The sequence below is a fragment of the Taeniopygia guttata genome, chromosome 1, assembly GCF_048771995.1.
Source record: "Taeniopygia guttata chromosome 1, bTaeGut7.mat, whole genome shotgun sequence".
NCBI classification, from domain to species: domain Eukaryota; kingdom Metazoa; phylum Chordata; class Aves; order Passeriformes; family Estrildidae; genus Taeniopygia; species Taeniopygia guttata.
In genome coordinates, this window is record NC_133024.1 from 18,658,415 (window position 1) to 18,684,550 (window position 26,136).

The 26,136-nt window shown below is 44.1% G+C and overlaps 1 protein-coding gene across 2 annotated transcripts in view; it reads left to right on the top strand.

Annotated features, from left to right (window-relative positions):
- Nucleotides 1-204: 204 nt before the first annotated feature.
- Nucleotides 205-26,136, top strand: part of SCAF4 (SR-related CTD associated factor 4) — a 28,705-nt gene continuing 2,773 nt past the window's right edge. The window contains exons 1-20 of one of the 2 annotated variants that reach the window (XM_030264272.4): nucleotides 205-344; nucleotides 7,835-7,918; nucleotides 8,493-8,537; nucleotides 8,982-9,143; nucleotides 11,238-11,373; nucleotides 13,587-13,726; nucleotides 14,235-14,411; nucleotides 14,626-14,726; nucleotides 15,224-15,271; nucleotides 16,366-16,474; nucleotides 16,809-16,976; nucleotides 17,596-17,681; nucleotides 18,431-18,621; nucleotides 19,548-19,648; nucleotides 20,618-20,731; nucleotides 21,426-21,582; nucleotides 22,379-22,533; nucleotides 23,297-23,459; nucleotides 23,556-23,636; nucleotides 23,719-23,907. In XM_030264272.4, coding sequence (XP_030120132.4) covers nucleotides 315-344; nucleotides 7,835-7,918; nucleotides 8,493-8,537; nucleotides 8,982-9,143; nucleotides 11,238-11,373; nucleotides 13,587-13,726; nucleotides 14,235-14,411; nucleotides 14,626-14,726; nucleotides 15,224-15,271; nucleotides 16,366-16,474; nucleotides 16,809-16,976; nucleotides 17,596-17,681; nucleotides 18,431-18,621; nucleotides 19,548-19,648; nucleotides 20,618-20,731; nucleotides 21,426-21,582; nucleotides 22,379-22,533; nucleotides 23,297-23,459; nucleotides 23,556-23,636; nucleotides 23,719-23,907 — 2,437 coding nt within the window. In that variant the 5' untranslated portion in view covers nucleotides 205-314. The remainder of the gene's footprint in view (nucleotides 345-7,834; nucleotides 7,919-8,492; nucleotides 8,538-8,981; nucleotides 9,144-11,237; nucleotides 11,374-13,586; nucleotides 13,727-14,234; nucleotides 14,412-14,625; nucleotides 14,727-15,223; nucleotides 15,272-16,365; nucleotides 16,475-16,808; nucleotides 16,977-17,595; nucleotides 17,682-18,430; nucleotides 18,622-19,547; nucleotides 19,649-20,617; nucleotides 20,732-21,425; nucleotides 21,583-22,378; nucleotides 22,534-23,296; nucleotides 23,460-23,555; nucleotides 23,637-23,718; nucleotides 23,908-26,136) is intronic. The other variant, XM_030264279.4, reaches the window with a different exon arrangement.

A 26,136-nucleotide genomic window follows, 5' to 3' on the forward strand; every position in this document is an offset into this window, starting at 1 on the left:
GGGCGGCGCTGACATGGCGCTGGCGCGCGCGCGGAGCCGAGCCCGGCCGAGCGGTCACGTGGTGCCGCCATCCCTCCCGCCCAACCTCTCGCGTGGGCCGGGAGGAGGCCCGGCCGGTCCCGGCGTGCACCGCGCCTCCCCCCCCTCCGCCCCCCCCCGCCCGTCGCGCGGTCGGCCCGGGCCGCGCGCTGCCCGCGAGCCCCGCCATGGCCGCCGCCATCATGGCCGCGCCCTGAGGGCACCGACCGGCCCTGCCGCGCCGCCCGCCCGCCCCGCCCGCCGCCTGCCCGCCGCCTCCCGCCGCCAGCGCCGACATGGAGGCCGTGAACGCCTTCAACCAAGAGGTGGGAGCCGGGGAGCGGGCGGCGAAGCGCGGGCCGCGGCGCGAGGGGGGAAGCACACGGCGGCCGCCATCGCGTCCCCCGGCTCCCCGCGCTTCCGGCCGGGCCCGGCCCCGCCGCCTGCGGGGAGCGCCGGTCCGTGCCTGCCGCCGGGCGGAGAGCGGTGCTTCGGGGAAAAATGGAGGCGAGCGCGGCCGCTCCGCGAGGCCCCGCGCGGGCCGGGCCGGGCCTGCACGGGGGGAGGCGCTGGAGCGAGCCTCGGGCCTCACCGCCGGCCTCCGTCCGCCCGCTGCTCCTTCGCTTTCCTCTTGGCAGCGCCGCAGAGCGGGATCCCGGGATCCCGGGCCGATCCCTGCTCGCTGGGGTGCCCAGGCGGGCTCGCTGTCACGCGGCGCTCCCGGCCGTGTGTGCTGTTCGGGACTGGCATTTCCCGGTAGTGGGTTGGCGAGAGAGCCGCGGTGCGAGGCCGCGGCCCGGGCAGAGGGCTGGGAGGGGGCTCACCCCTCTGTGGGAACGGCGCCCGGGATGGGGCTCGGGGATCGATCCCAGTTCTGGGGGCTGGACAGGTTTACTCGCCTTTCTGACCGCACAGAAGGTCCCTCCCTGTCTTCTTCTGGTTTGGGGTTTTTTTTTATTTCTTCGTCAGCCGAGAGGAGTTGAAAGCAAAGACTGTGGTTGTTTTTTTGCATAATATATAGCAACTCAGTTCGGCGTCTGCTGTATAAAGTTTTTGACACGTGACTTCAATATGATTATTAATTACTGTTAGTTATACCTCTGCCTGAGTTGGACAGTGTGGCTTTGCAGACCATCCGTGGACAGAAAGTCTCTTGAAGCCGAGCCAGAGCCTGTTCCCAGGTTCGTGCTGGAGGCTGGCTGGCTGTGCCTGCCTGTTGAACAGAAACAGGAGAAATGGCAGCTGCTCCCCTCTGATGGACTCAGGCTGTGTAAGGCTCACTCTCTGCGAGGCTTTGTTGTACACACATCTGAGAATGCCCTACCAAAACTATGCAAGAGCAAAGGGAAAAGTGGATAGCACGCAGCTCCTGTTAATGCTTTATTTGCCAGTGTTTTGGGGGTTTTGTGCAGCTCTGAGCCAGTGGGGTGTCAGGGTACAAAGCCACCTTCCCCAAAAAATTACAACAGCACACGTGTGCCATTTTCAGTGTTGCTAGAAAGAGCCACAATATTGTTAACTTCCTGCCTCAATACGAGCAGTGGTCCTGGCAGAGCAATGCTGCTGCCAAACCTGAGTGGTGCAGGCAGTGCCTAGTGCCTGTGAGACAATAACCCCACTGCTGGTGCAGAAGGGTGCCTGCAGAGCAGAAGTGGTGCTTCTAGGATCCCGTGACTAATCCGTGTCCTGGCAACGGGCGTGTTTGGATCCGTACCTCTTCCTCTCCCATGTAGGAATGGTGGGATGCCTTCCTTCGGTGCAGTTAGGAATCCTGAGTGAAATCCTGCTGTGTTGCTGCTGGAGGAGCAAAGCACTGGGTTTCAGTTGGATCTCAGATCTGGGGGGGAGAAGTGCACTCACTAAAATCCCTGTTCTACAGTCCTTTGTACGCCTGAGTGCTTCTGTGCAGCTACTGGTGTGTGAAGCAGCACATGAATAACTTCAGGGGCTGTGTGCTTCCTGCCCTGTTCCCTCTCAGGAGCTGTGTTTGTGGTGCTGTGCAGGGCATAAAGTCCAGTTCTCAGACCGGTCCCTTCCCTTTTGCACCCGTGTTGCCTGGGGCGTGAGGAGGGTCAGATTTACGGGCAGGTGTTGTTTCTTTCTGGGCTTTCTCGGGGACAGAGCAGTTGTACCAAAGCTCTGGGTGTTGTTCCCACGGTGGTGGAGATAGCACGGGCTGCTCAGGCTGGGAGAGCTCATTTGTGAGGCCTTCAGGGTGCCACTCCCAGGTCACTGAAGAGTTAATTCTTTTACTGGGAGGGGAACAGCTTCAGCAGTGAAGATGGGGCAGCTACAGAATACCCTAGAGGTCCAGAATTCCTCCACTTGCTGGCTGTACAGTGCCACTGTAGCCGGGGAATTGTGTTTTTACTATGGCAGCTCCAGCTGCAGTTTGGTGCTGTGCTTGCCATGTGTGCTAGAAGTGATTCCCTTCTGGCTTTGCTTCCCTGGAGGTGGCACCTGCCAGCTCTTTGCCACTCTGCCTGAAAGAGGAAGTGCCGCTCACTCCGTGTCCGGTGGTCCCATGACTCGGAGCTTTTGGAAGGGTTTGGTGTTGGTTTCAGTTTCTCAGATGGTGGGTGCCCAAGTTCAAAGCGTGGCTGTAAACCTGGTGGTCCCCTAAGCTGTGGGGTTGGTGCCGCCTCTTGGGCAGAAGAGCTTGGGGGAGGGAAGTTTGGCTCTGGCAGCAGGTGGGAACTCCTGGGTTGCGTAATTGACGTTGTATTGTGGTGCCATTGCCAATCCTGTTCTTTGGACCTACATTTTGAATGCAACTTTGCCAATAAATGTCCTCTTCCAAGTCCTCACGTTTCTACAGGAGCATGCAAGGGTTTTGTATTGGCTGCTTTCTTTTCATGCAGCTGTAGTTTGAGCAGGTGCTGCCAGCTGAATGGGTGGGATTTGGCAGGTCTGTAGGGGAGTGTGTTTTCTCTGAGGAGTTTACTTTCAGGAGTCAGAATTCATGTGCTCTTAGGTGTATATGTCATGTTACAGTAATGATACAGTATAAGTAAATCTCAGACGATAACTGGTTAATGGGACAGAACTTTACATGGTTTTAAGAAAACAAACATTTTTCTTAAAAAAAAAAATTAAGAATCACATCCTCAAAACACAAACAAACACCCCACCCCCCCCCCCCCACTGAACCCACACATCTGCTATATAAATCCTTGGAATGTTTTAGTTTAGGGGATGTCTGTTTTTTTCTTTAATCTGGAAAACTTGAGGTATAGTTTACTGGTCATAAAAGTTAGAAATAAAGATTTTTTTTTTTCTGCAGTCTTGCTGCTGGAAGTAGAATAAAGTCAACTTTCCTGTTTTGTAATCTTTTATTTGTGTTGAGTAATGCAGGTCGTTCACTTAGTCCTGTGTCTCAGTCGTTAATGTGTACCCCTGAAACAATTGATACCCCACCTAAAAGTGCCTAGAAGCAAACAGATGAGCGGTGCTGGTGGCTGTTTATTTAAGGCTGGAGCTGCACATTCCTTCTTTGCTGTTTGCTCATCCTTAGGGCGCTGGACAGTTGAGGTTTGGATTCAGTGTGGCTGTTTTATGCCAATGGCAAGGCTTTATTTTGTCCGTTCTGTGACAACCTTCCCCTCCATCCTGAGGAGCTATAAATAGAAGCTAGCAGGATATCCTTCCCAGTGGTTCTCCAGCAGTTACTGGAGCTCAGGATTCCCAGTGAGGCTTCATGTGCACAGAAAAGTAGAAGGACACAGCTGCCAGCATCTAGCTGGAGTCTCTTGCCTCTGCCTTGAACTTGTTTCCATGAACATTGGAAGCTGTGCCATTCTGGTAGGGATTCCTGGTAAGAGAAGTAGTAAGACAAGCAGCTTTCCAGGACATGTGCTGGACAAAAGGGCCCTGCACTGATCCCGAAAGCTGTCTTTCCAAGGCACATGAGTAGAGAACAAAACTCCATTCTGTGCACTTGCATGATGTCATTTTCATATGAGTATCTTTTGTGATGATGTTTCTCCCCAGTGATTCAGGATTTGTGATTGGTCTTTCTAGGCCACAGAAGTAGCCTAGTTGGTGAAGTGCTGTTGAGCTTCATTGCCTGGGGGTCGTATCTGGTCAAAATCAAATCTCACTTTATTTTCCAAAGAATGCAGCCTGACAGCTCTGGATGTTATGGTGTTCTCTTACCTTCAGCAGCACCTAATACTTGCTGTGCTTCGCAGCTGGTGGTCAAGCATTTAAAACTTGCATTGATCTTCTGAGATACAGCGTAGCAACAGATCTCTCTCCTTCCCTTAAGGAAGACGGGGACCTGAAGAGGAAAGGAAGCAGTGACTTTTGTAGGGGAAGGAAAATGTATAGCTCTGACAGAATTCCTTTTAGAGATCTGGTCATGCACTAACAGTAAAGGTGTTTTGTTAACAAAACAGTGCACTATCTGTGCTTGTTTGTCGTGTCCTCCACGAGCCCTTTGTTCCTGTACAGGAATAAGCAACTGCAGTTATGTCTGTAAGTCACTAGTGGTTGGCTGGGTTGGGTGGTTTCTAAATGCATGAATAAAATACATTCCAAAAGACAATGAATGAATGTGGAGCCTGCTTTGGGAAGGATTGTTGGACACCTAAGGCGTGTTGGAATGATTGAGGGCGTGTTAGACTGCTCTGGAAATTGGAGAAGGGGAGGTTGAATGAGGTGTCCTGACAATGACCTGGGTGCTTGATATCCACTAATTACTAGCCACTGTCTGGTTCTGTAGCTCGTACTCCTCTCTGTGCAGCTGCTGTGCTCTGGGGTTTGTGTAGTGAGTGTATAGAATGGGCTCACAGCTCTTTATTTGTAAATAAAGACACCTTTTTATGGGACAGACACTTGAGCGAGAGGGCAAAGCCAAGGAAGTCAGTTCAAAGTCAGTCCTAAAAGGTACTTTTACTATGTTAACTTCACACTTAAAACAGACTTAAGATCATACATCAAGGGTAAATTTTAAAGTAGCAGTTCTCCCTTTTACTTCAAAAACCCCTGGTTCTCAGGTTTCTATGTAAACTAAACCATCACAGGGCATTAATTATAGAATGAGAGAAATTAATAATTTGCTGCTCAAAAGACTGAGAAGTAAAGGCAATCAGCACCCTGTTCCTTGTGCCATTGCCTGCCCCTCTGAACCTCACGGGGCTCCTGGGCTGGAGCAGGGGCACAGTGGGAGCTGGAAGGTCTCTGTTCACTCTGCCCCTTGTGGAGCTCCTATATTTCACACTCATTCTGCATTTGGGGACAGTCACTCTGTGCTTGGTTTGCCTTTTGCTGTCCTGCTGTGGTTTAATATGATTTTTAGCCTGAAACTGAACAGGTGAATTTTCTGCCTTTTGCATCTCTGGCTTTATAGGAATTACTGTGTAATTCCATCCTACTGGGAGAAGCACCCAGAAATATTCTTGAATACATGTTTTGTACTGTGTCTTGAGTTTAATACCCTTGAACACCTCTACTTTTGTATCAGCATCCTGTAAACAGGCACTTAAGGACAGTAAAAGCAGAAAGTCATTTCAAGCAGGTCACAGCATTCCAGGCACAGGTTCATGCTGTGCGGCAGGACTCTGGAAACCTCTCAAGCTGTAAATTTTCTTTCCCTTTGTTGCATGTCTTTTTTTTTTTTTTTTTTTTTTAACAGAGTGTAAATTTTTGTGTCCAGGTTGTTCCTTGAGTTGATCATGGTGTCAAAGCTTTGAGAAACTGGATGTATTGTTGTGAAACAGCCATCTGAAAATAGTGGTTGGGTGACTGTTTTGTGTATTGGTTTGGGAAGTGTGTGTGAAAGAAGATCCAGGTCTAATTGAACAAATGCAGCTGGAAGTACTGGCGTGTCTCCTGAGCAGCTCCCCCTTCCAACAGGGAGAAACCATGAGGAACTAGGAAGGGAGCTAAATATTAGTTGCAGCCATGGCTAAAACATGGTGTTGACACATGTATCGTACAGAGAATTACATAAAAATTGACTATAAATAGCTATTTGGTATTCTAAGATCTTAGGTAATTTCAAAAAAGTAACAAAATTCTGAGGTGAAATTCCAAGAGGTTGGTGGGGGCGTGAAAAGAGCAGGATAGATAGATGGATAGATAGGTATGCACACTCATGTATATGTGCCTTCATTCTCCCTGGCAGTTTATGTATCCTTGGATTTTTATTTTTTTCTGTGTTTCCCCCAGTTGCAACGTCCTGCTTGAGATACTTTTAAGACACTTCTTTTTATTTTCTTGCTGCACTCATTTCTTGTCACCTTGGGCCCTGCTCTGAGCTCTCCCAATTTCCTTGGGGTGTCTTTTTGTGTTCCTGAAATACAAACATCAAAGCAGTGCTTCCACACCAGCTCCTTTGTTCTCTTTCTGTGGGACTGGATCCTTTCCTGGAGGAACCAGTTGCATCTTCATGGGTAAAGGAGGGGGATATGGAGTGCTAGTCGTAATGCTGGTTGTTTTTCTTCCTCCCCCATCCCAGTTTTTGAGCCTTTTGGTGGTTGGGATTTGGATTTTTTCCCCTTTCATTACCTCTTCAAACAGATATTCCTGAGTTTTAATAATAGCACTGACTTTGTTCATCAAGAGTCTCTGCACTTAATTCTAAAGCACTTAAGTCTAAATTGAAAACAAGATTAAAAAAAAACCAAAAAAACCATCAGCTCACAAACCCTGCTCTCCTTCTGTGTTTTTTTCTGGCAGTTTTTATTTGTCCATACTGTGATCTCTCAGCAAGCAGGGATGTTAGCTGAAGTATCTCTTACAGCTGAAAGGGCTTTAAAACCCCAACGTTCTGGCACTAGAACTTGCATTTTGTGGGGATTAATAATGAAAAGTCGTAGTCTTGTGTTGGTGTTGGAAAAGGCATGTGGCTACCACTGTCTGGAAGGACAGTTGTTCTTCTTTCCTATCTCCTGGAATAGGAATCAAATTAAGAAAGTAAATACAAAATAAGAAAGAAAATTTCCTACTCTTGGTGTTTTCTAGGTATAAGGCTTCCTTTTGTGCAGCTCAAAGCCCTGTTAAAACTTCCCTTGTCTCTGAGTATGGGGCAAATTTTTTTATCTCCTTCATGGATGTTTTTTTTTTTCCCCTTAACTGAGACAGTGGATAAATCAGTGTAAGTTGGTCACTTCACCAGTGTCTTGGGACTTTAAATTAATTAATAACATAAGAGACAAAGTTTTAAATGACATCTTACTTTCCATTACAATGACAAATGAAGACACTTTGATTCTCTTACTTTGCTGTTTTGTGACAAATAATAGATGGCATTTTTTACTCACATTCAAAGGCTCAATTTTTTCTTTATGATGAAGATGAAAATGGAATTATGTAACACAAACCAATTTTTTCTGTGATTTGTGAGAAATATTTCAAGGTAAAAACAATTATGTGTGTATGCTCAGCTTTCTGTTTCCATCTCTGTGTTCAGTTCTGGTTTCCCTCAGTTTCTGAAATGTGGAGCTTGTTTTCAGTTATGGCCAATATCACCTATAAATATGACACATAACTTCTATATTCTTCATATAAACCTCTATAAACTTCATATAATACCTATAATTTCTGCAAATGTTCTCCTTGAGGAGTGACCTTTTCCCCTGGGAGCCATTTGGAGGGTAAGGCAGCCAAGTGTGCAGGGCAGTTCTTTTTAGCAGTAACCTGGTAAACTCTGTTTTCCTTGGGTTTGTGAAACAGTCACTTCTCCCAGGGCCAGCCAGCAGTGTGGCCATGCCCAATGTGGGATGGCAGCAATCAAATCACCCTCCTGAAATGTTGTTTTTGCTTAATTGCTGAACTTCAGAATACATTTTTGATGTTTGTTTTCTCTGTTTAGCTCTTCTCACTGATGGAGATGAAACCTCCTATTTCCCGAGCAAAGATGATTCTCATCACAAAAGCTGCCATTAAAGCTATTAAGGTAAAGTACAACAAAAAAAGACGAATCTGTAACAGCAGCAATGTTTTATTATTTCACTTGTAAGTAAATATTCAGGATTTCCTAATCTCAGCTTCGGGGATGGTTTATTCTAGTTGCTATTAAGGCTGTTGTCTAGAAAGAAGTGGGTGGTGAATATCATTGGTTTTAGACTAGGAGCAAAGTGCCAGCTTGATTTTTTTGAGTCATTGCTTTTTCATGCTACGCCCACTTGAGTGTTGTGATTTTTGTGTAATAAAACTGAATATTGCAGGATGCAACTGCACCTTAACATGTGAAACCAAGTGTGGATTGCAGAGAAAATAAATCCAGAAAGCTTTCACTAATACTTGGCAAGCTCTGTACCTTGTGTGCACACTGATACACTTCTGGCTTGGGTCTGGGTTTCCCCCATGGTGTATTTTTCTCAGTTTGGGAACATTCTGATTTTTGAAATGTATCTGCAATGTTCTGTACCCTTTCCAAAGTGGTAGTAAGCACAAAGAGTTAAAATGCTTCTAAAATGATATGCCACTGCTGAGAAGGTGCTAAATTAATGGATGTATTTATTTTCCAGCTCTACAAGCATGTTGTCCAGATTGTGGAAAAGTTTATCAAAAAGGTAAAAATAAAATAAAATTTAAAAAAGTATTGATAAAACTACCTGCCTGCTTTGCTGGGTATTGCTAATAATGCTAGTAAATAACCAGAAAGGCTTCTGTTACTTAGGGGTTGAGGGAGGAAATTCTGGTTTGTTAGGTATCACTTTGTCTATGTAAGTTCCACATTGTAGTTCTCCACAATACATTAAGGAGGGGAAGAAATAAGTAAATTGTGAGATTTCCCACCTTCCCTACAGCAGCGGGGGAGGAACCTGGAGGTGCTGAACTTGTAATGAATCGCCACTAAGACAATAGGTATTTCCAGGGGATGCAGTGTTCATGCCTGGGCAGGAAGAGGAAGGGACTGGGGTGCAGAGCAGTGCTTCAGTCCCAGAGCGGGTTTGCAGGGGGGCTCTGAGGGGGCTCCCCCCCTGCCTGACTCAGGGTCTCTGTGCTGTTTGCAGTGCAAGCCAGAGTACAAAGTGCCGGGCTTGTACGTCATCGACTCCATCGTCCGCCAGTCCCGGCACCAGTTCGGAACAGACAAGGATGTCTTTGGGCCAAGGTTCTCCAAGAATATTACTGCCACATTCCAGTATTTGTATCTGTGTCCATCTGAAGACAAGGTAGGACGAGCCCTTCAGGTGTTGCTGTGCATTGATGGGGTGCTGCCTTGGTGCTTGCACTCCTGTGGCAGTGATTTGGGGGGTCTCTCTGACCCTGGAAGTGACTGCTGCTGAGGGTTATCAAACGTGACAGTTAAATGAAAATTCAGGTTAAAATGTATTTTGCCTGATCTCATCAGTTTTGTTTTGCCTATGCAGACACTTCAGCAGTGTGTGTATGTGTGCCAAAAGTCCTTCTTGAGGTTCCTTCAGAACTTCCTTTGGAAGGCAGTGTCTGCCACAACAAGAAAGCATTGCAGGAGAAGCTTTGGTTTTGTAGGCAGAGACTGTTCTGCTCAGAAATGTTTTCTAAAAAAATCATGATGTTGTTTTCTTCAGTCTTTTCCATTCCCATACCACTGTCAGGGCTGGTCTTAAGGCCTAATTTTTCTTAGTTCTGCTGAACTTTTTAGTAGAACAGAGGCTCAGAAAGTGGTGTGAATTCCTGACAGTCCAGGGAAGATGGTTTTTCTGACTTCTGTCCAAACACACTCCCAAAAACAGTGTGTTCTGGAGGCTGCCAGTTGGTTTCCAGAAAATCACCTACTCCCTTGTTCCTTGTGAAATACTCCTTTTCTACCTGGCTTCCTCCCTAACTCTCCAAGTAAGCTTTGGAAAGGCTTTGATGCTCTCTAGTTATCTAATGTGGAACATTTAGACCTTCAGTCGTTGAATCTGGTATTTGGGAGCTCCTGGGTTGATAGCCTGTGAAAGAGAGCAATCCCTTCTCCTTTCTGTTTCTCCATTACCATTTTGTTCATCTGAGTGAATGAGACTCTCCATCTCCTTCATGGAACTACTTGAAATAGGGAACATTATTATTTAAAACACACTTGCTTTAATGAATTTCTGGTTCCTAAAAAAAAAAGTACCCTGATCTGCAGATTCTCAACAATTGTAGGGGATCTCTGAAGAGGATAATGATGGTACCTTTTGTTTTTAAAAGCAGCCTTTCTATAAAATTAATATGTTACTGAAAATGAGAGTATAACTTTAATCCATTTTTTGGCCTTTATATGATTCTAAAGTTCTGTGGAGAAATAGAATACCCAACGCAATAAAAAAATGCTGCTGTTTTAAAGTTAACTGTTTTTCAGACCAAAATATTACTTAAAAATAGACATTTGGGGTTTCTCTGTAATGGATGTTATTTTAGCAAACATTTTGTAAAATTCTTTAATCACTTAGAGGTGGATTTACATGGGTGTATATAACTGAGTCACAATGAAAGAACAGAATCAGTTCATTTGAACTAAAAGGTACTTAAAGCTTATATGTGTGCATGTGAATGACTAAGTCTGCAGGAAGGACAGCAATACAACATGTGCTCTGCCTTCTACCTGCTTGCATATTCCAGCTGAAGCAGCACAGTACTGAGACATTTTTGTTTGAATGCTGGGCTAAAGAAGGAAAGGCCAATTTCCAGCTTGTTCTGGGATCTGCATTGTTCTTCATGTCAAAAAAAAAAAAAAAGCTTAAAATAACAGCTGACAATCAGAGATTCTAAATTAATCCTGCAGTCATCAGTGAGGATGTTTCCTTGTTGCTTTCCTCGTCTTTCAGATAATGATGGAGATGCAGTTTCTGGTCTCAACATAGAATTGGTTGGGTTAGTAATACCAAGCAAGGAACCCTCAAACTGACTTCAAAGTGTTGTGGTAACATTTTCTGGTCTAACTGTCCCTGTCTTCATGAAGGCTTTTCAGCTCATCTTCCTTTTCTCTTTTTGTTCATGTGGATTGGTTGTGTCATCCCTTTGGGACCACCTCTGTAGACATGGGGCTGAAATGGTGTCCTGGATTGTAAATCACACCTGGATTTCTGACTGGCCAGTAGAGTTTTAGGGAAATGTCACAGATTGCTTTGACAGTAAAACAAGTTGGCAGTTTTTATCTTTGCTAGTTCAAAGGTGTTGCTGCCCTCTGTCACGACTCAGGGTTTGTTAAGTTGGTGTGATTATGTCACATGGTGTACAAACCTTCTCTGCATGCAGAAGATAAAATGGTGACTTAAGAAATCTGGATTCAGCGTTGGTGCTTCCTTTTGTTTCAACAGAGTAAAATAGTTCGTGTTCTGAACCTCTGGCAGAAAAACGGAGTATTTAAAATTGAAATAATTCAGCCTCTCTTGGATATGGCAGCAGGAACCAGTGCCACTGCACCCATGGCAGAGAATGCTACTAACAATGAAGGTAGGGATGACATTTTAACTTCTGCTCTCAAACGGCACATAGCAACAGCTTGTTTGCTTTCAGCAGAAAGTGCTTGCTCTTAGTTCCGGCACTGACATAGCAATAAAGTCAGCTTTGTCACAATGAGCAGCCAAAGTAATTTTAAATAAGTGCTGATACTGCAGAAATTATCAGCATGTGAATACTGACTTGGGAAATATATTAAATGTTTATCATGTATATATGCATGTGTACTTACATATATACAGGTGACTTCAGTGTGCCCTCTTAAACAGATCCTCTTTTTTTCTTTTGTTTTGAAATATTTTTATGTGATTTCTCAATTTTAGAATTCTGATGTCATTTTTTAGTGCCAGAATCCAGGTAAGTAAGTGGGATCTTAGATGTCAAAGAGCTTCATCTTCCTTTTGGTCAGCTTAGTAGCTGAAAGCAGCAGCTGTCAGTGTCTTGAGTGTGCAGCCCTGAAAGTCTTGGACTGGTGTTTCACACCCAGGTTCTCAGAGCATTTGTACCTGGGATTTTGCACGGGCTGCTGGCTGAGAAGCACTAACCTGCAGAGCACAGCAGTGCCAGCCTGCTCACTGACCTATTTAGTGCCACAGCAAAGCTGGGAGCGAGGTTACAGGGAATATGCATTCCACAATTCCTTCTTTCTCCAGAGAGCTGTTTTTTGGCTCTGCACTCTGTATTTCACACTGAGCTGTGGTAACCTCCTTATTTACTGTGCTCATGGAGTAGGACTGGGAAAATGGAATGGAGGGAGTGAGGTGTGGTGAGAGACAGCAAAACAGTGAAATCATCTCCAGCTGTGTTCAGAGAAGTGTATCCCATTAAAGGTTTTCTAAACATGGCAGTGCCAGGGAATGCCTTAGCATCCAAGCCTGGGGCTGTACAATTGAATTTTGGGACAAATGAGGGGCACTGCCTGTCCAGCTCTCTCTCTCCGCACTAGTGGTGAACAGGTTGGCAGCCTTCTACAGAGATCTTCAATGAGGTTATTCAGATGCACCAGAGGGGGCAATTTGGCCCTGCAATAAATATGCTAATAAATAATAATAATAAATATAGTAATGCATGATGTGAAGTAGAGTCTGTTTCACCCATAAAGACAGAGAGAAATGCAAATTTTCTCCCTTAAGTGAGCAAATGTCCTTCTAAATGTATACAGGAAATAATTGGGGAGTTACTTTATATTTAAAAACAACACATACCTTTTTGCTTTATTTTTATATTGCATTTCACTTCTGGGAAAGTATTATTCAACACATTTGCCTGTGCTTGCTGCCTGTCAACACTGGAGTTACTTGAAGTGCAAACAGAGGAAGGAGTTTAAAGGAATTGCTATTGCAAGGCAAACGTGTTTGTTTAGTGTTTCAAATTAAATATTTCTGTATGTGGAGTCTTTTTTTTGTAACTCACTTCTTGTACAGCTTTATTATGTCCATTAAAACAGATCTGCTGAAGAATACTTACTCAGAGTATGTAGGAATTGATGGGATTATTGCTAATTTACTTGGTACTGGCAAGATGTTTATTAAAAAAGGTGTTGTAATGTAAGGCAGAGAGAATGGGAACACTAATAGCATGTCTTAAATTGTGATTTCACAATTGTGAATCTTTTCCTGGAAAAATGAGTAAATAAAATTTTCCTGCTGGAAGGATTTATCCATCAGCTGCAGGTGAGGCGTGTGCACATGCAACAAACTTTATCTAAGAAAACTACCTCTGAAGTAATCCTTTAAAACCTTTAATTATTGCCAGACTTCTCTGCAAAGGTTCAGTTACTGGTGGAAAATACTGAGAGAAACTCAGCTGCTCTTCCAGTGAGCCATGAGATGGTTGGTTTGGATCATTCATCCAAAAGGATGAGCCCAGGTCTGTGGAAGCAGAGCCACCACATTCAGGGTATTGAAGCTCATTGCCTAATGCTGTTTAAGTAGTGAGAGCTTTCCTAAACCTGCACAAAGTAAACATGGAGCTGGGAGCTAAAATTCCGTGTGGGACCAGCTTTTCTGTCCCAGTGCATCCCAAGTGCAGGTGTGAGCAGTGAGCAGAGCAGTTCATGGCAGAACGAACAGAACATGCAGCTGGGGTGCTGTAAATAGACCCTTTTGGGATAAACAGGAGATTGCAGGCAGCAGACACTTGTTGTGGGGAGCAAGAGGGACGTTGTGGAGTCACACAGCCTTTCCTGTGTTCCTGGAAACCCCCAGGCTCGCCGCCCCCTCCGGCCAAGGTTCCCTCGGAGCCCCCGCAAGTGGCCGCGAACTCGGTGCCCGCCGTGCCGCAGCTGCCCAGCTCCGATGCCTTTGCAGCTGTAGCCCAGTTGTTCCAGACAACACAAGGACAACAGGTAACCTGCTCTCTGATCCCCTTCAGTTTCTGTGTGAAATTAGGGGGAAATGTTGGGATTGATAGCCTGGATTTGAGGCAAAAGAGCTTCCCAAAGGTCTTCAGTGGGAAAGAGTATTTAAATTCTTCCATCCAATAGTTGTGATATTTGATGATACTCAGTTTTATGTTCTTAAATAAGTAGTTACGAATTGATGCAGTTACAGGGTTTCTGGAACAGGTGGAGTATCTCAAAGAAAATTAGGAAGTTTGTTGTTCAGTCCATTTAAATGTTTGCTGTGTTGAAGGGCCTGAACACTGCAATGTTGGGATCTACTGAATTTTGCCACCAAAGTATTTAAAGAGGGACTCGTGGTTTTGCTCTTAAGTGCTCCACAGTTCAGTCAGGTAGTTGCTGTGTTCATCCCCTGCTACAGTCTGTATTGGCATAAAATTTATATCCTACAACTCTTTCAATACTTGGTGTTTATATGAGGACATTCACTTCATACTGTCTCACGTTTCTGTAGCTCCAGCAAATCCTACAGACCTTCCAACAGCCTCAGAAGCCACAGTCACCGGTCATAGACAACACTGTGATGGCTCAGGTTCAAGCTATTACTGCTCAGCTGAAAACCACAGCAGCACAGCCCACAGAGCAGAAAGCTGCTTTCACAGCACCTGAACAGAAAACATCATTTGACAAAGTAAGTCTTGGTTTGCATTTTCTGAAGCTGAAGAAATCTGGTTTTGGACAATTTTTATTTTGTATTGCTATATATGTTTCTATTTTCCCCAATTCTAACCTTGTCTTTAGTTTCAGAGTTTACATCGGTTGTAAGAATGTGATAATAAAGATATTTTGGCTGCCAGTTGGGTAAGATACAAAAAAAATAGTTGTCCTGATGTGGTTTCTTTCAGAAGCTGCTAGATCGGTTTGACTACGATGATGAACCAGAAGCTGTGGAAGATGCAAAGAAAGAAGATTCAGCTCCTTCCCCTTCAGTGTCTCAGCCAGCTTTGTAAGTTCTGTGTCATAATAAAACTAAGAAATGTCCTAAAACATTTTTAGGTTAGAAAGTAGATGAAAATTCCAAGTTAGTATAGTGTTGAATTGCTACAGTCCAAATTTAAAACACTGTTAACAGTTTTTGGTGGGGTGATTTTTGTGCCTTGTTACTCAGTGATCTGGTGTAGATCTCTTGCCTCACTGATGGAGGACTGTCTTCTGTAGAGAAAAACTCAGTTTTGGTTGCAGGATGAGTTCCATGTTTTTACAGTACAGCTGAGGGTGTCAGGGCATCACTGGATCAGCTGGATTGCTTTACTGGCTGGGGAAAGGTTGCTATTCCAAACATCGTGATAGTTTATAGTATTCAAGAAAGGAAAATTGGCTTTACAGTTTTATGTTGGCAAACATTCTGTCCCCACACAAGCGAGCACAGGCTCCTGTTTCCCTTTTGCTATGCATTATGATAAAGTCTGGAATGACATGACCACATCCCAGTTTTTTCCACAGGACCTCTCTCTCATTCAGTGCACAGGCTGGATGGTGCTCAATGCCGGGGTTAGTCCATATTTCTTTTTTCCCTGCTTCAGTATGTGGCCCCATGTCTTACTCTCTGTATCTGCATCTAAACCCTGCTCTCAAAACCAGAAGCACTAACTCTGTCATCAGCTTTCTGACTGTGTCTCTCACCTCGAGCACTTTGTCCACCAGTAGTAGTTCATTTAGGGGTCTCTGAAGGAAATGGATAGTATTTGCCTTAGAATGCAGGTGGAGCTCTGGAGTACAGAAAGATGAGGTAGGTCATAGGCACTGCTTGTGTCTGCCCAGCTGGAGGCTTGTGGTCATGTTATGTTCTGTAGGTAGTGCTTCAGGGCCTCTGTCCTTAGTGCCTCACAGCTGTGCAAGGTGTCCCTGAGGGTGGCATTCCAGTGTTCCCAGTCTGGGGCACGCAAGCGCAGTAATTCTCTCTGTAAAATACTGATCTGTCCAGAATCTTCTCAGAATTGTCTTCAGACATTGGAAAGTTCCATTTCTCATCACCATCAAATTGCTTTTTTTAATTGCTGAGTTTCATGCACAGGCTGCAATCTGCAAGCAGGTCCTGTTACCTGCACAGACCTCCAGAATTCCCTGAGCACTGTCCATTCTGTGTGTTGAATCAGGAAGTGATGGGCATCACTCTACTAAAGCTGGTTTAATACCCACCCCCTTCTACTCTGCTCTATTTCCTCCCAAATCAAAGTGTTTTCTTACAGCAAAAGTACAACCAGTTTCTTTTCCTTGAGGAGAAAAGCACTGCTTCTTTTGTTCCCAAAAGAGGAACTGCAAAGGAAGAGAATGAGCCTAAGGCAGAAAACCTTCCTGAAATGTTTCTGTAGGCTGAGATCTTCAGCATAAGTACAGGGGCGAGAGAGGCTCTAATCTTTGTGTAGCATTTCTCTAAATGTGAAAGGACTGCTCTTAGAGTGGAGAAAAGATCAGGAAGCCACTCTTTCTTCCTTTTCTGTTTTTATTGGAAACGGGATCATAGTAAAGATAATTGTTCTGTCTAAAATAACAGCAAGAATTTGTAAATGTGCTTAGAAATCTGTAAAATAAAGACAAATCTGTGCATCTGCTGACTTGTCTCACCAAAATATTCCTGGTTTTAGTGGGTTTCCAGGAGAAGGCATGCAACAGCCAGTATTTCCTCAGCTCCCAAATATGGATCCTTTCCAGCAGCGGATGATGGGAATGCAGCAGGATCCGATGCGGCACCAGGTAACCCCAGGCTTTTCCCTTGTCCCCCTGTTGTGTTTTCCATCCTTTGCTGTTTTCTTTGGTGCAGCAGGAAGGAAGTGATTTTCCTGCTGGTGGAGAGTGAATGTGGCTTAGCCCTCCATCTTCCCAAAAAAACACATTTCTGGTGTCTGTCCTAGTCAGGCATTGAAGGACAAGATCATTACTTGTGCACCCAAATGCTTGGCCTGCTTCATCTTTCCCCCATCTTTTGCTGTTACTTTTGAGCAGACATAAAACTTTACTTAAGCCTGCTGGGAAAGCAAATGTAATTCCTTCTCCTAGCTGGAATTCTGTTGTCTTTTCTTCTCCCAAGGTGCCGCTTCCTCCGAATGGGCAAATGCCAGGTTTTGGTCTCCTGCCTACCCCCCAGTTCCCACCCATGGCTCAGCCAGTGATGCCTCCAGCAGCGCCAGTGCAGCCAACTTTCCAGTCTCCCTTCCCAGTCCAGGCCGAGCCACACCTGCAGAAACCCCACCAGCAGGTGAGCAGCCCTTGCAGTGAACAGACCGACTCAAATGGCGTCCTACAGGTCTTTCCCAAATGTGTGTGGATTGTCCTGGAGCAGGAAAAGAAAGATAACCAGGACACAACTGGCTGTGAGGCTGACTCTGCTGGGAGACAGTTGGAGGGCTCCAGGACTTACTCTTTACTGTCTCCAGCATAATTCAGACTTAAAGTAGTTTCTTATAACATCTTGGGGAAAACTTGCAGCAGATCTCACTTTACCTGGGATTTTGATGATGGAGCATGATCCACTGATCCACTGACTGATCTTAAGGAATAAAATCATATTCTGTGGAGATGCAGGTGTTGCTGAAACGGGGTGAAATGTGGAAAACCAATAATTTGCAAATTGAAAATGGGAACTGTGTAAATTATTTCTATGGTGCCGTTTCAGTGGCTGTGTTATTATGTACATGCAATTCTGGACCCTCTCCCTGCTAGTGACTACAGAGTGAAGCTTTTGAGTCACATTATTCTTTAATTTCACACATTTAAATATTCAGTAGATTTTCAGTGCTGTTAATTCAGTCTGAGAATAAAAAGAAATAAAATGCTTGTCCTGCTCACCCATACTACCTGTCAACTTCACTTTTTAGGATGTCGAAGTGGAACAGCCACCCATTCAGGAGGGAAAGCGACATGTTTCTGACAGTAGGAAATCAAGATCTAGATCTGCATCAAGGTAAATGAGTGAAAGTTCTTTTAGTGCAGGAATGAAAAGCGGATTAGCAGCTCTAAGATAATGAACTAGCTCTAAAGCCATCTCCCTTCTAGGGGAAATATGATATCTGTGCAGTTCTCTCTCACTGGGAGAGAGCAACTTCCATGCCTTTCAGTCCAGAGTAAATTTTAGGCAGGCAGAATGTAATGGCTTAATTTGCTTATGCTCTAAAAGCATTTTTCTTATGAAAACATTTGTGATCTGTGACTTTGTGTCACTGAACCCGTGTGTCACATCTCAGCTGACCAAGCAGATGTGGCACCACTCTTCATTTAGTTGCAAGTCAACTTGTTCACCAAGCTCCACATGATTTCTCTGAAGGTCTTCCACACCTGGAGTGGTTTAGAACTTGAACATGATGTAAAATACAATTTCAGTAGCAAAATTTATTTATAATAATCTTTAGTCACTTCTTTGTAAAAGCAGTAAGCATTTGCCTCATTGATACAGGTATAACTTTCTCTGTGTTGAAGTGGACACAGTTTTGATGGTCAACTTCAAGGCAAAATTAGTAAACTGTGAGAAATGGGAAAGTAATCAGCTGTTCAAGTGGGCTGCTGCAGTGATTTACTGTGGTTCTAAATGCCTGTGAAAGAGCTTGGATTGCTGTATTCCCTTACTGAGGGAACTCTTTGGGTATTTTATAGCCGAGGCTGCGTGCCAGTGCCAGGGTGCCAGACACTGAGCACGCGTGGCTCTGGTTCTGACAGGTCCCCCAAGAGGAGACGCTCGCGGTCGGGCTCGCGTTCGCGCCGCTCACGGCACCGCCGCTCCCGCTCGCGCTCCCGGGACCGGCGCCGGCGCTCGCCCAAGTCCCGCTCCCAGGAGCGGCGCGAGCGTGAGCGGGAGAAGGAGCGCCGCTCCAAGGGGCTGCCCCAGATCAAGGCAGAGACCGTCAGCGGTGAGTCTCCTCTCTTCCTGCTGCTTTGGGTCGCTCCGCACGTTCCTGTAATGCCGCTTTCGCGGGTTTTGTGTTCCTTGGGTTCAGTGCTCCTTCTTGTGGTTTCCCTGGCTCATCCAAACAGAACAGAAATTAACTGTCTTGTGATTCCTGGTAGGAATTTCACCACACTTCCCTGTACTTCTTTACTTACAGTAGATGGTTTAGTATTTCTGGAGTATCTCCAAGTTAGAAATATTTTGGCTGTAAAACGAGAAAAGGAAAAGCTGAAACTCTGTGTTTTTCTTTTCCTTCCTTTGAGACATATAAGGTAAAGCAGGTTAAACAAAAAGGATTTGAGTTAATTGTAAATTAATACAATTTTTCTAAATATTCAGTCTTGTGTATCTCTCCAACCAGAAGGGGAGATTTGACCTGGAAAACACACAGGCTGATGTTTGGATTTCTGATATAATCCTGGCTTTGCCAACGTTCATAGACCAAGCATAGTACTTAACTTCCGAATATTCCTTAGGAGTGTGGAATCTTCTCCAGGATTATCAAGTAAAATAAAAACATTCTTGCTTATATAAGAGAGACAAAACCTGAGGTGTTTCAAGAGCCAAGGCCTGGTGAGTGATGGTCCCAGGGGTGTAAAGGCCTGCAGAACTCTGGTAGCTGCTCACCAGAAGCTCCCTGGCAGTGCAGTGAGATGTGCTTCTGCCAACACCTTTCCCAGGTTCTGTCACGTTGGCTGTCAAAGTTTGCAGTTCTGAATCTCTCAGGTGGAAAACCTGTGTGAGTGGTCAATGCTGCTGCAGTAATCTGCTGCCTCGGGGATACCTTGAGCTCCTTTCCTGGTTATTACGCTGGATTCAGCATGGGATAGGTGTTGGTTATCTGTGTTGTAAGAAGCTCTGACCACCTGTGCTAACTCTTGGTTGTAGTTTGCAGTACCACACTCTGGGTAGGACAGCTGGACAAAAGGACAACTCAGCAGGATGTGGGAAGTCTCTTGGAGGAGTTTGGCCCCATTGAGTCCATCAATGTGAGTAGAAGGGGTGCAGTGTAAGCTGCTCTGATATGCTTGGGTACAAAACATCTCTCTGGGCTGCTCTGGAGCAGAGTTATTTCTGATACATTCCAAAGAGCTGGCCTCTCATTCCCTATGCATTGTGTTTTCCGTGTGGGCACTCAGATCATGTGGCTGACTTGTACACAAACAAGAAGAGAGCTGCTTTGGTTTCCTGCAGTACAAAAGTGCTCGTGGAGTAATACAGAAGATTATCCCATTTTCATAAAAATCCTGCTTTCTCTGCAGGATGATGGCTGCAGAATTACATCCCATGCTTCTTAGTTCCTTGGCTGCTTCATTTTATTTGATTATAGGAGCGTGGACTCTCAGCTGGTGTTCTTGTTGCTCTTCTGTCATTTTAGCCGTAAACGTGGAGAATTACTGTTTTATTTTGCTGTATTTAAGGATATTTTATGTATAATTTATAGCTGCTCCAGTAACTTCAAAAATTTCATTCATTCAAACAAAAATAAGTGACTAATTTTCTTCCTATTCCCAAATTTTGTAAAAGAGCATAGGAGTTTTTTCCTCAAATTCATTACACATAAAAATTATTCCAAATCTGCAGCTAGAACTGAATGTGGAGGTGCAGCTGGCAGAGTGGAGGGGGATACTGTTGTGCATTCCAACAAAGTAACTAATTGCCAAATGTTAGAATTTACATGAACACTATTGTTTAGGAATTTAAAAGGATTAAATATGCAGAAGTCAGCTGTATTTTAGAGTTTTGGAAGTTTTCAGAACTTGTGGAAGTTTCAGTTCACTAGAAATGTGAATTTCTAGAAGGTACTGGCTTTCTTAGCATCTTTAATATTTCCTTCAATACTTCCACAGCCCTTTTTGGAATACCCTTTGATGTCCCAGCTTGCTGTAATTGAGCATTCATGTGTGGTTCACTGTTTGTTACTGCAAAATGAACTTTTTCCCTCAAACCCCACACAGATGATACCACCCAGAGGATGTGCCTACATTGTCATGGTGCACAGACAAGATGCCAACAGAGCCCTCCAGAAACTGAGCCGAGGCAACTTCAAAGTCAACCAGAAATCCATCAAGGTAATGCTTGGAAATGTCAGCCTTTCCAAAGCTGCTGTAATTACTGTCATCCTGTCTCATCTGTGCTGGCCTTTGGGGTATTTCAGACTCATACGTGTTCTGGAGATGATATTCTGTAAAATCCTGAAAAAATACGCCAGTGAACTGGTTCTGGGGAATTATTGTTCCTGGTCTGTAGTGGGATTAATGGAACTTTGTATCAGTTTCCTTGAAAGATTGCCAATAATTATCTCTTTAATCAACAGAAAGGGTGTCGTTTGGCTCATTACAGGGGACTGGCACTGTGTGTTTCTTGTTGCCAGTTATTTGTCTCCTAACAGAGTTTCATTACATATGATAATCCTACAAAGAGTACTAATAAATAAGGAAATGTGCATTCATTAGTGAAGTTCTTCCTTCTGTAGAATGTCAAATTAGTGTGACACTGTCCTCCAAAGGAAAATGGAATTAATCTTAGTGGCTGGAGATCATCAGAAGAAGCTGCCTTTATACATTTTTACAAATGGTATGCAAGAGTCAAGCCAAGAAATAGGAATTAAGTCTTTAAAAAAAAAAACTTCCTTCAGAGTTTCATAGCTGTTTCACTTATGCTTTTTACTTTTTACCCTCAAATGCTGCTCTGTGAGAATGAAATGTTAAATCCATTAAAATTGAAAAATTTTGCTGACCACTTGTATTTCCCCCCCACCCCAAGATTGCCTGGGCTCTGAATAAAGGAATAAAGCCAGACTACAAGCAGTATTGGGATGTAGAATTGGGTGTGACTTACATCCCATGGGACAAAGTCAAACCTGAAGATCTTGAAAGTTTCTGTGAAGGAGGAATGCTGGACAACGAGACCCTTAGTCCAGGTACAATGTTACCGCATGTTTTGTTATTGAGCCTTTATTTCAGGGTTTGGCCATTTTGTCCAGTTTGCCCAATTAGCTGGTGATTATTGTATATATGCTCTAATTGTAGCATCTCTTCATACTGAACACACAAAAATCAGTTGTGTGTTTTAAACGAAAATGTAATGAATCATGAACATAATGTCAGTGTGTTCCAGTTCTCTCAGTGCTTTTCTCTTTCCTAGAGTGCCCCCTCACTGATCCCTCTTTGTGCTTAGCTGGCTTTTCCCAGGAAGATTTGACAGACAATAGGAGCTATTTCTTCCATAAATTAAATTTAAAGCTATATTTGACATTTTTGTTATTTTGCTGCAATTCTTTATAGTTGTATTCTCCTTTTCCTTGTTTGAGACTTGAAGATGTTGGGTTTTTTAGAAATGAGTTCTCAAATTAGTGACAAAGCTGCTGCCTTCTTGCCCAAGAGCAATAGAATGAACCTATCGAAAGCTTGTCTCAAAGAGCTTTACAGTTTTTGTCACAGATAATGTAACAGAATCCTGGATGTGTATAAACACTGTCAGGGCAAAGGATTGTTAACTGACTACTGAAAGGAACAAGTTTATTTGCTGTTTCAGTGTTTGCTGTATTTAAATGAATTTGGAGGTTTTATTGTCTGAAATAGTATAAATGCTTCTTAGCTCTGTGCTGCTTATTACCTAAGTGTTTTCAATTAGGTCATTTTTGTAAACATAACTAAGCATGTTTCACGTGGCACTGCTTCTCTGACCCGTGTGTGTTGGGATTTTGTTTTGGACAGAGTGGAAGGGAATTCCCAAGAAGTCTGAAAATGAAGTGGCTCAGAATGGAGGTGCAGAAGCTGCACACAATGAACCAGTGTCACCCATTCCCAAAGCTTTACCTGTCCCAATTCCGGTTCCCATGCCTGCACCAATAACAGTACCTCCTCCACAGGTGAGAGTTGTTCCACAGAAACAAACAAAAACTCACTTTAAATAATAATTCAGGGAGGGAGGGAATGCCATGAATGGTAACTGTTCTCTCAGTCACAGAGAAATTACTGCAATAGATTTTTTGTTACAGAAGGGCTGAATTGCATCTTCAGATTTTGTGATTGGCTTTTTTTTGTTATTTGTTTTATTAATTAATGTTCCTCTAAAAGTTTTTCTTATTGGCAGATACTCCACCACTTTGATATCAGTAGTTTCTTGTCAGTGTTAAAATAGTAGAATCCCTTAAATCACAGCTAATTTTAATTCAGAGCTTGATATAAATCAGAAATAAAGGAAAACACCGGTCACACTAATGTGCAAACTCAGGTAGTGAGAAAGAGACAAGCAAAAGTTTTTAATTGCTCTGAAGTTGTGAGCATTCCAGTAGATTCTGTCCAGAAATCCATCATGCTGGGTACAGATGAATCCCAGGCACTGTGTGAGGGGTGCGTGGAGGTGGGTTACTGACACGCATTAGTACCCATGAGGCACAGAGGAAAATTCTTCTCTGATTACAAAGGCAGACAGGGCTAGTGTTGGTATTTTCAATGATGGCAGTTCCTGGAGTGCTTCTGCATCTTTTGTGCAAGTGCCCCTTGTTGCAGAGGAATTTGAGGTCGCTGCGATCTCCTGGTGGATCTGGACAGAGATAGAGCTCTCCAGTGGGACAGAGAATCATTGGAGCACTCTTGGGCTAACCCATGTTTTCCCTTCCTTTTTCCTAGGTTCCCCCCCATCCATCAGGGCCTCCCGTGGTTGGTGCACTCCAGCCCCCTGCTTTCACAGCACCTTTAGGAATTCCCCCTCCTGGATTTGCCCCTGGGGTGCCGCCGCCACCACCGCCTCCATTCCTCCGGCCCGGCTTCAACCCGCTGCATTTACCTCCAGGTTTGTGGGGTGTGCCTGCCCGGGTCCTTCTGGGCCCAGAGCTGCGTGGGGGGTTGTGCCAAGGGGACACTCAGGGCTTTGCTGTGCTTTTTGTAGGATTCCTTCCTCCCGGGCCACCACCTCCCATAACTCCACCGGTCTCTGTCCCGCACACTCCGGCAGTGAACATCCCAAACTGTAAGTGTTGGGCCCTATGGAAGGCAGGGATCCTGCAGGAATTGCTGGCTGTTGTTTAATGTGTCCATGCCTTGTTCCTCAGCTACAGCAACAGGTGGGAATGAGGACACTACAAAGGAGTCGTCTGTAGGAAATCCCATCCCAACAGTAGTTTCTGGAGGCAGAGGGAATGCTGAAAGTACTGACACTTCCAAAATCTATGGCACTGTTCCACCTCCCGTAGCACCTACCAATGTCCCTGCTCCTGTCACCCAGGCTGTTCCACTCCTTGGTAAGTTCCCTCTTGAGTAAGTTCTGCACTGCATTGTTCCCTACATTTTAAATGCCATTTTGATTTGGCTACTGACTTATAGTCCAGGGGAAAGGGAAGCACATTTTTGTCAACTTGTTGAAATTTCTGTCCTACTGTTGGCTTTGAAATAAATTTTAAAGAGTTAATTTTGCACAGAAGAAACAGTCAGTAATTTTACTAGTGAAGATCTGCTTTCTGAAGAATCAAAGCCATGATGTGTAAGTTACAAATTCAAATGCTGTCCACTTTTAACAAGTGAAGGTTTATACAGTCTAGAAAATGGAACTTACAGCAACACACCTGTATGACACAGGACCCAGGTTTTAGACTCAGCTATTAGATAAAATTAACGTGCAGGGAAACTATTTTTAGTTTATTTTTGAAATCTCTGAGGATGGGGTACATTCTTGTTATGTATGGAATAAATTGTTTTAATAGAACACAAAACCAAAACCTTTTATGCAGCCTTGCAGCAGGACAGGTTTTGAAACCTTTGTAAGACAATATTATTTAAATATTACCAAATGCTTTTTTGACTAGCAAACTCAGGGTAATGGGAGTAAGTTGCATAAATTACTTTTCCTAATATGATACAGCCTTGGTCAGATTTAGAAAGGGAGTATGAACTGTTACAGAACTCTGCTAAATACTTATTTTATGATGGCCTTGGATAGGTCAGTGTCAAGAATTTACTCAAAAGATTTGTTACCTAAAATTCTAGTGAGATTATTGCATTTATGGGATTTTAAGCCTCTACATGAGAGCCTAAGAAATGAATGAAAAAGCTAATTTTGTGTTAGTGGGTTTTTGCCCAACATTTTCAATGATCACTGAAGAAAATACGAGATTTGTCTCCCTGAGAGCTCACTGCTCTATTGGATGTGAGGGTCAAATTTTCTGTCCATGATTAATGCTTTATGAATCCTTCATGTTGAAAACTTGACAGAAGACCCTTTCAAAACAGAGAAAAGCTTAAGAAACTCTATGCTGACACCATGGAGTCAGGGAATTTTGTTAGGAATTTTAGAAATTCACACCTTCCTGCTGAATGACACTTTCTGTAAAGGTAGCACACACTTTCACTGTCTTGGACAGCATAACTTGTACTTCATATTCCTGGCTTTTGGAATGTATGAGGCTCTGAAAGATTCTGTAGAAAACTCCAGCAAAAACCCTCCAGAATGACAACGTGGTCCCTCTCTCAAGAATTCCCTGGCAGTATTTAATGCTCTAGCTGTAAGATGCCACATTCCCCACCGGAGAGCATGCAGAATGTTGGAGAACAGCAGTGTCAAAGTGGAATGAAACCCTGCTAGATCTGTGAGCTTTTGGCTTGTTCCCTGTGTTTCCATGAGGTTTGTGTGCTGGGACACACAGAAACCACAAAGCTCCACGTGCTGGGAAGTGATTCAGGGGGTTGTGAGTTACTGGAACCACTTAGTGAGCAGAGTTTGTGTAAGAGTAAATCAGGTGTGTCAGCACTGGTGACATGGGAACTATCCCAAGGGAATGTAGGTTTTGTCCAGCTGGGAGAGATGATCAGATCTGAATCACAGTGACATGGAAATCTGGCTTCATACCTAATTTATCAAAGCAGTAAGGATGGCCCCTGTGCCCTCTCTGCACAGGAGATCCTTCAGGTCAGGCTGAGCACTTTGGGCTGTGTCATAGGAGTCAGGTGATGAAACCTGGGACACTTTGGTGTGTGGTGGTTCCTCTTCCAAAACCTGTAAAATCTGTTGTGAAGGCAAGGTGTGGTTTTGCACATTGGGACAGAGGAGCAGGTGTCAGATGTGAGGGAACTGGCTCCAGTAGGACAAGCTGGGTCAGGAAATCACCTCAGGGTTTCTCTCGGAGCTCAGGGAGTTCATACCCAGTTCAAGAAACTACTTCAATGTCAAGTACTTCCTAAACCAAAAGAGGACTTTAACTCTCCCCAGACATGGTGTTTCTGTACTGTGAATTTCCCTGAGCATTTTCAGTAAACTGGGATGTGTTTCTGGACAGCTGTTTAGGTTTTTATTTGGTGCCTGATTTGTCAGGAGAGTGAGGAACCTCCAGTAGTTCTACAGTTGCTTTAATCTCAGCATTGAAGGGAGTTGATATTTAAAATAATTTTAAAATAAAAAGTGTGCAGCTCTCCAGCCCATGCAGTTCAGAATGAAGGAGTTCCAGGTACAATTATGTTGCTTCAGTGCTGCAGTTTGT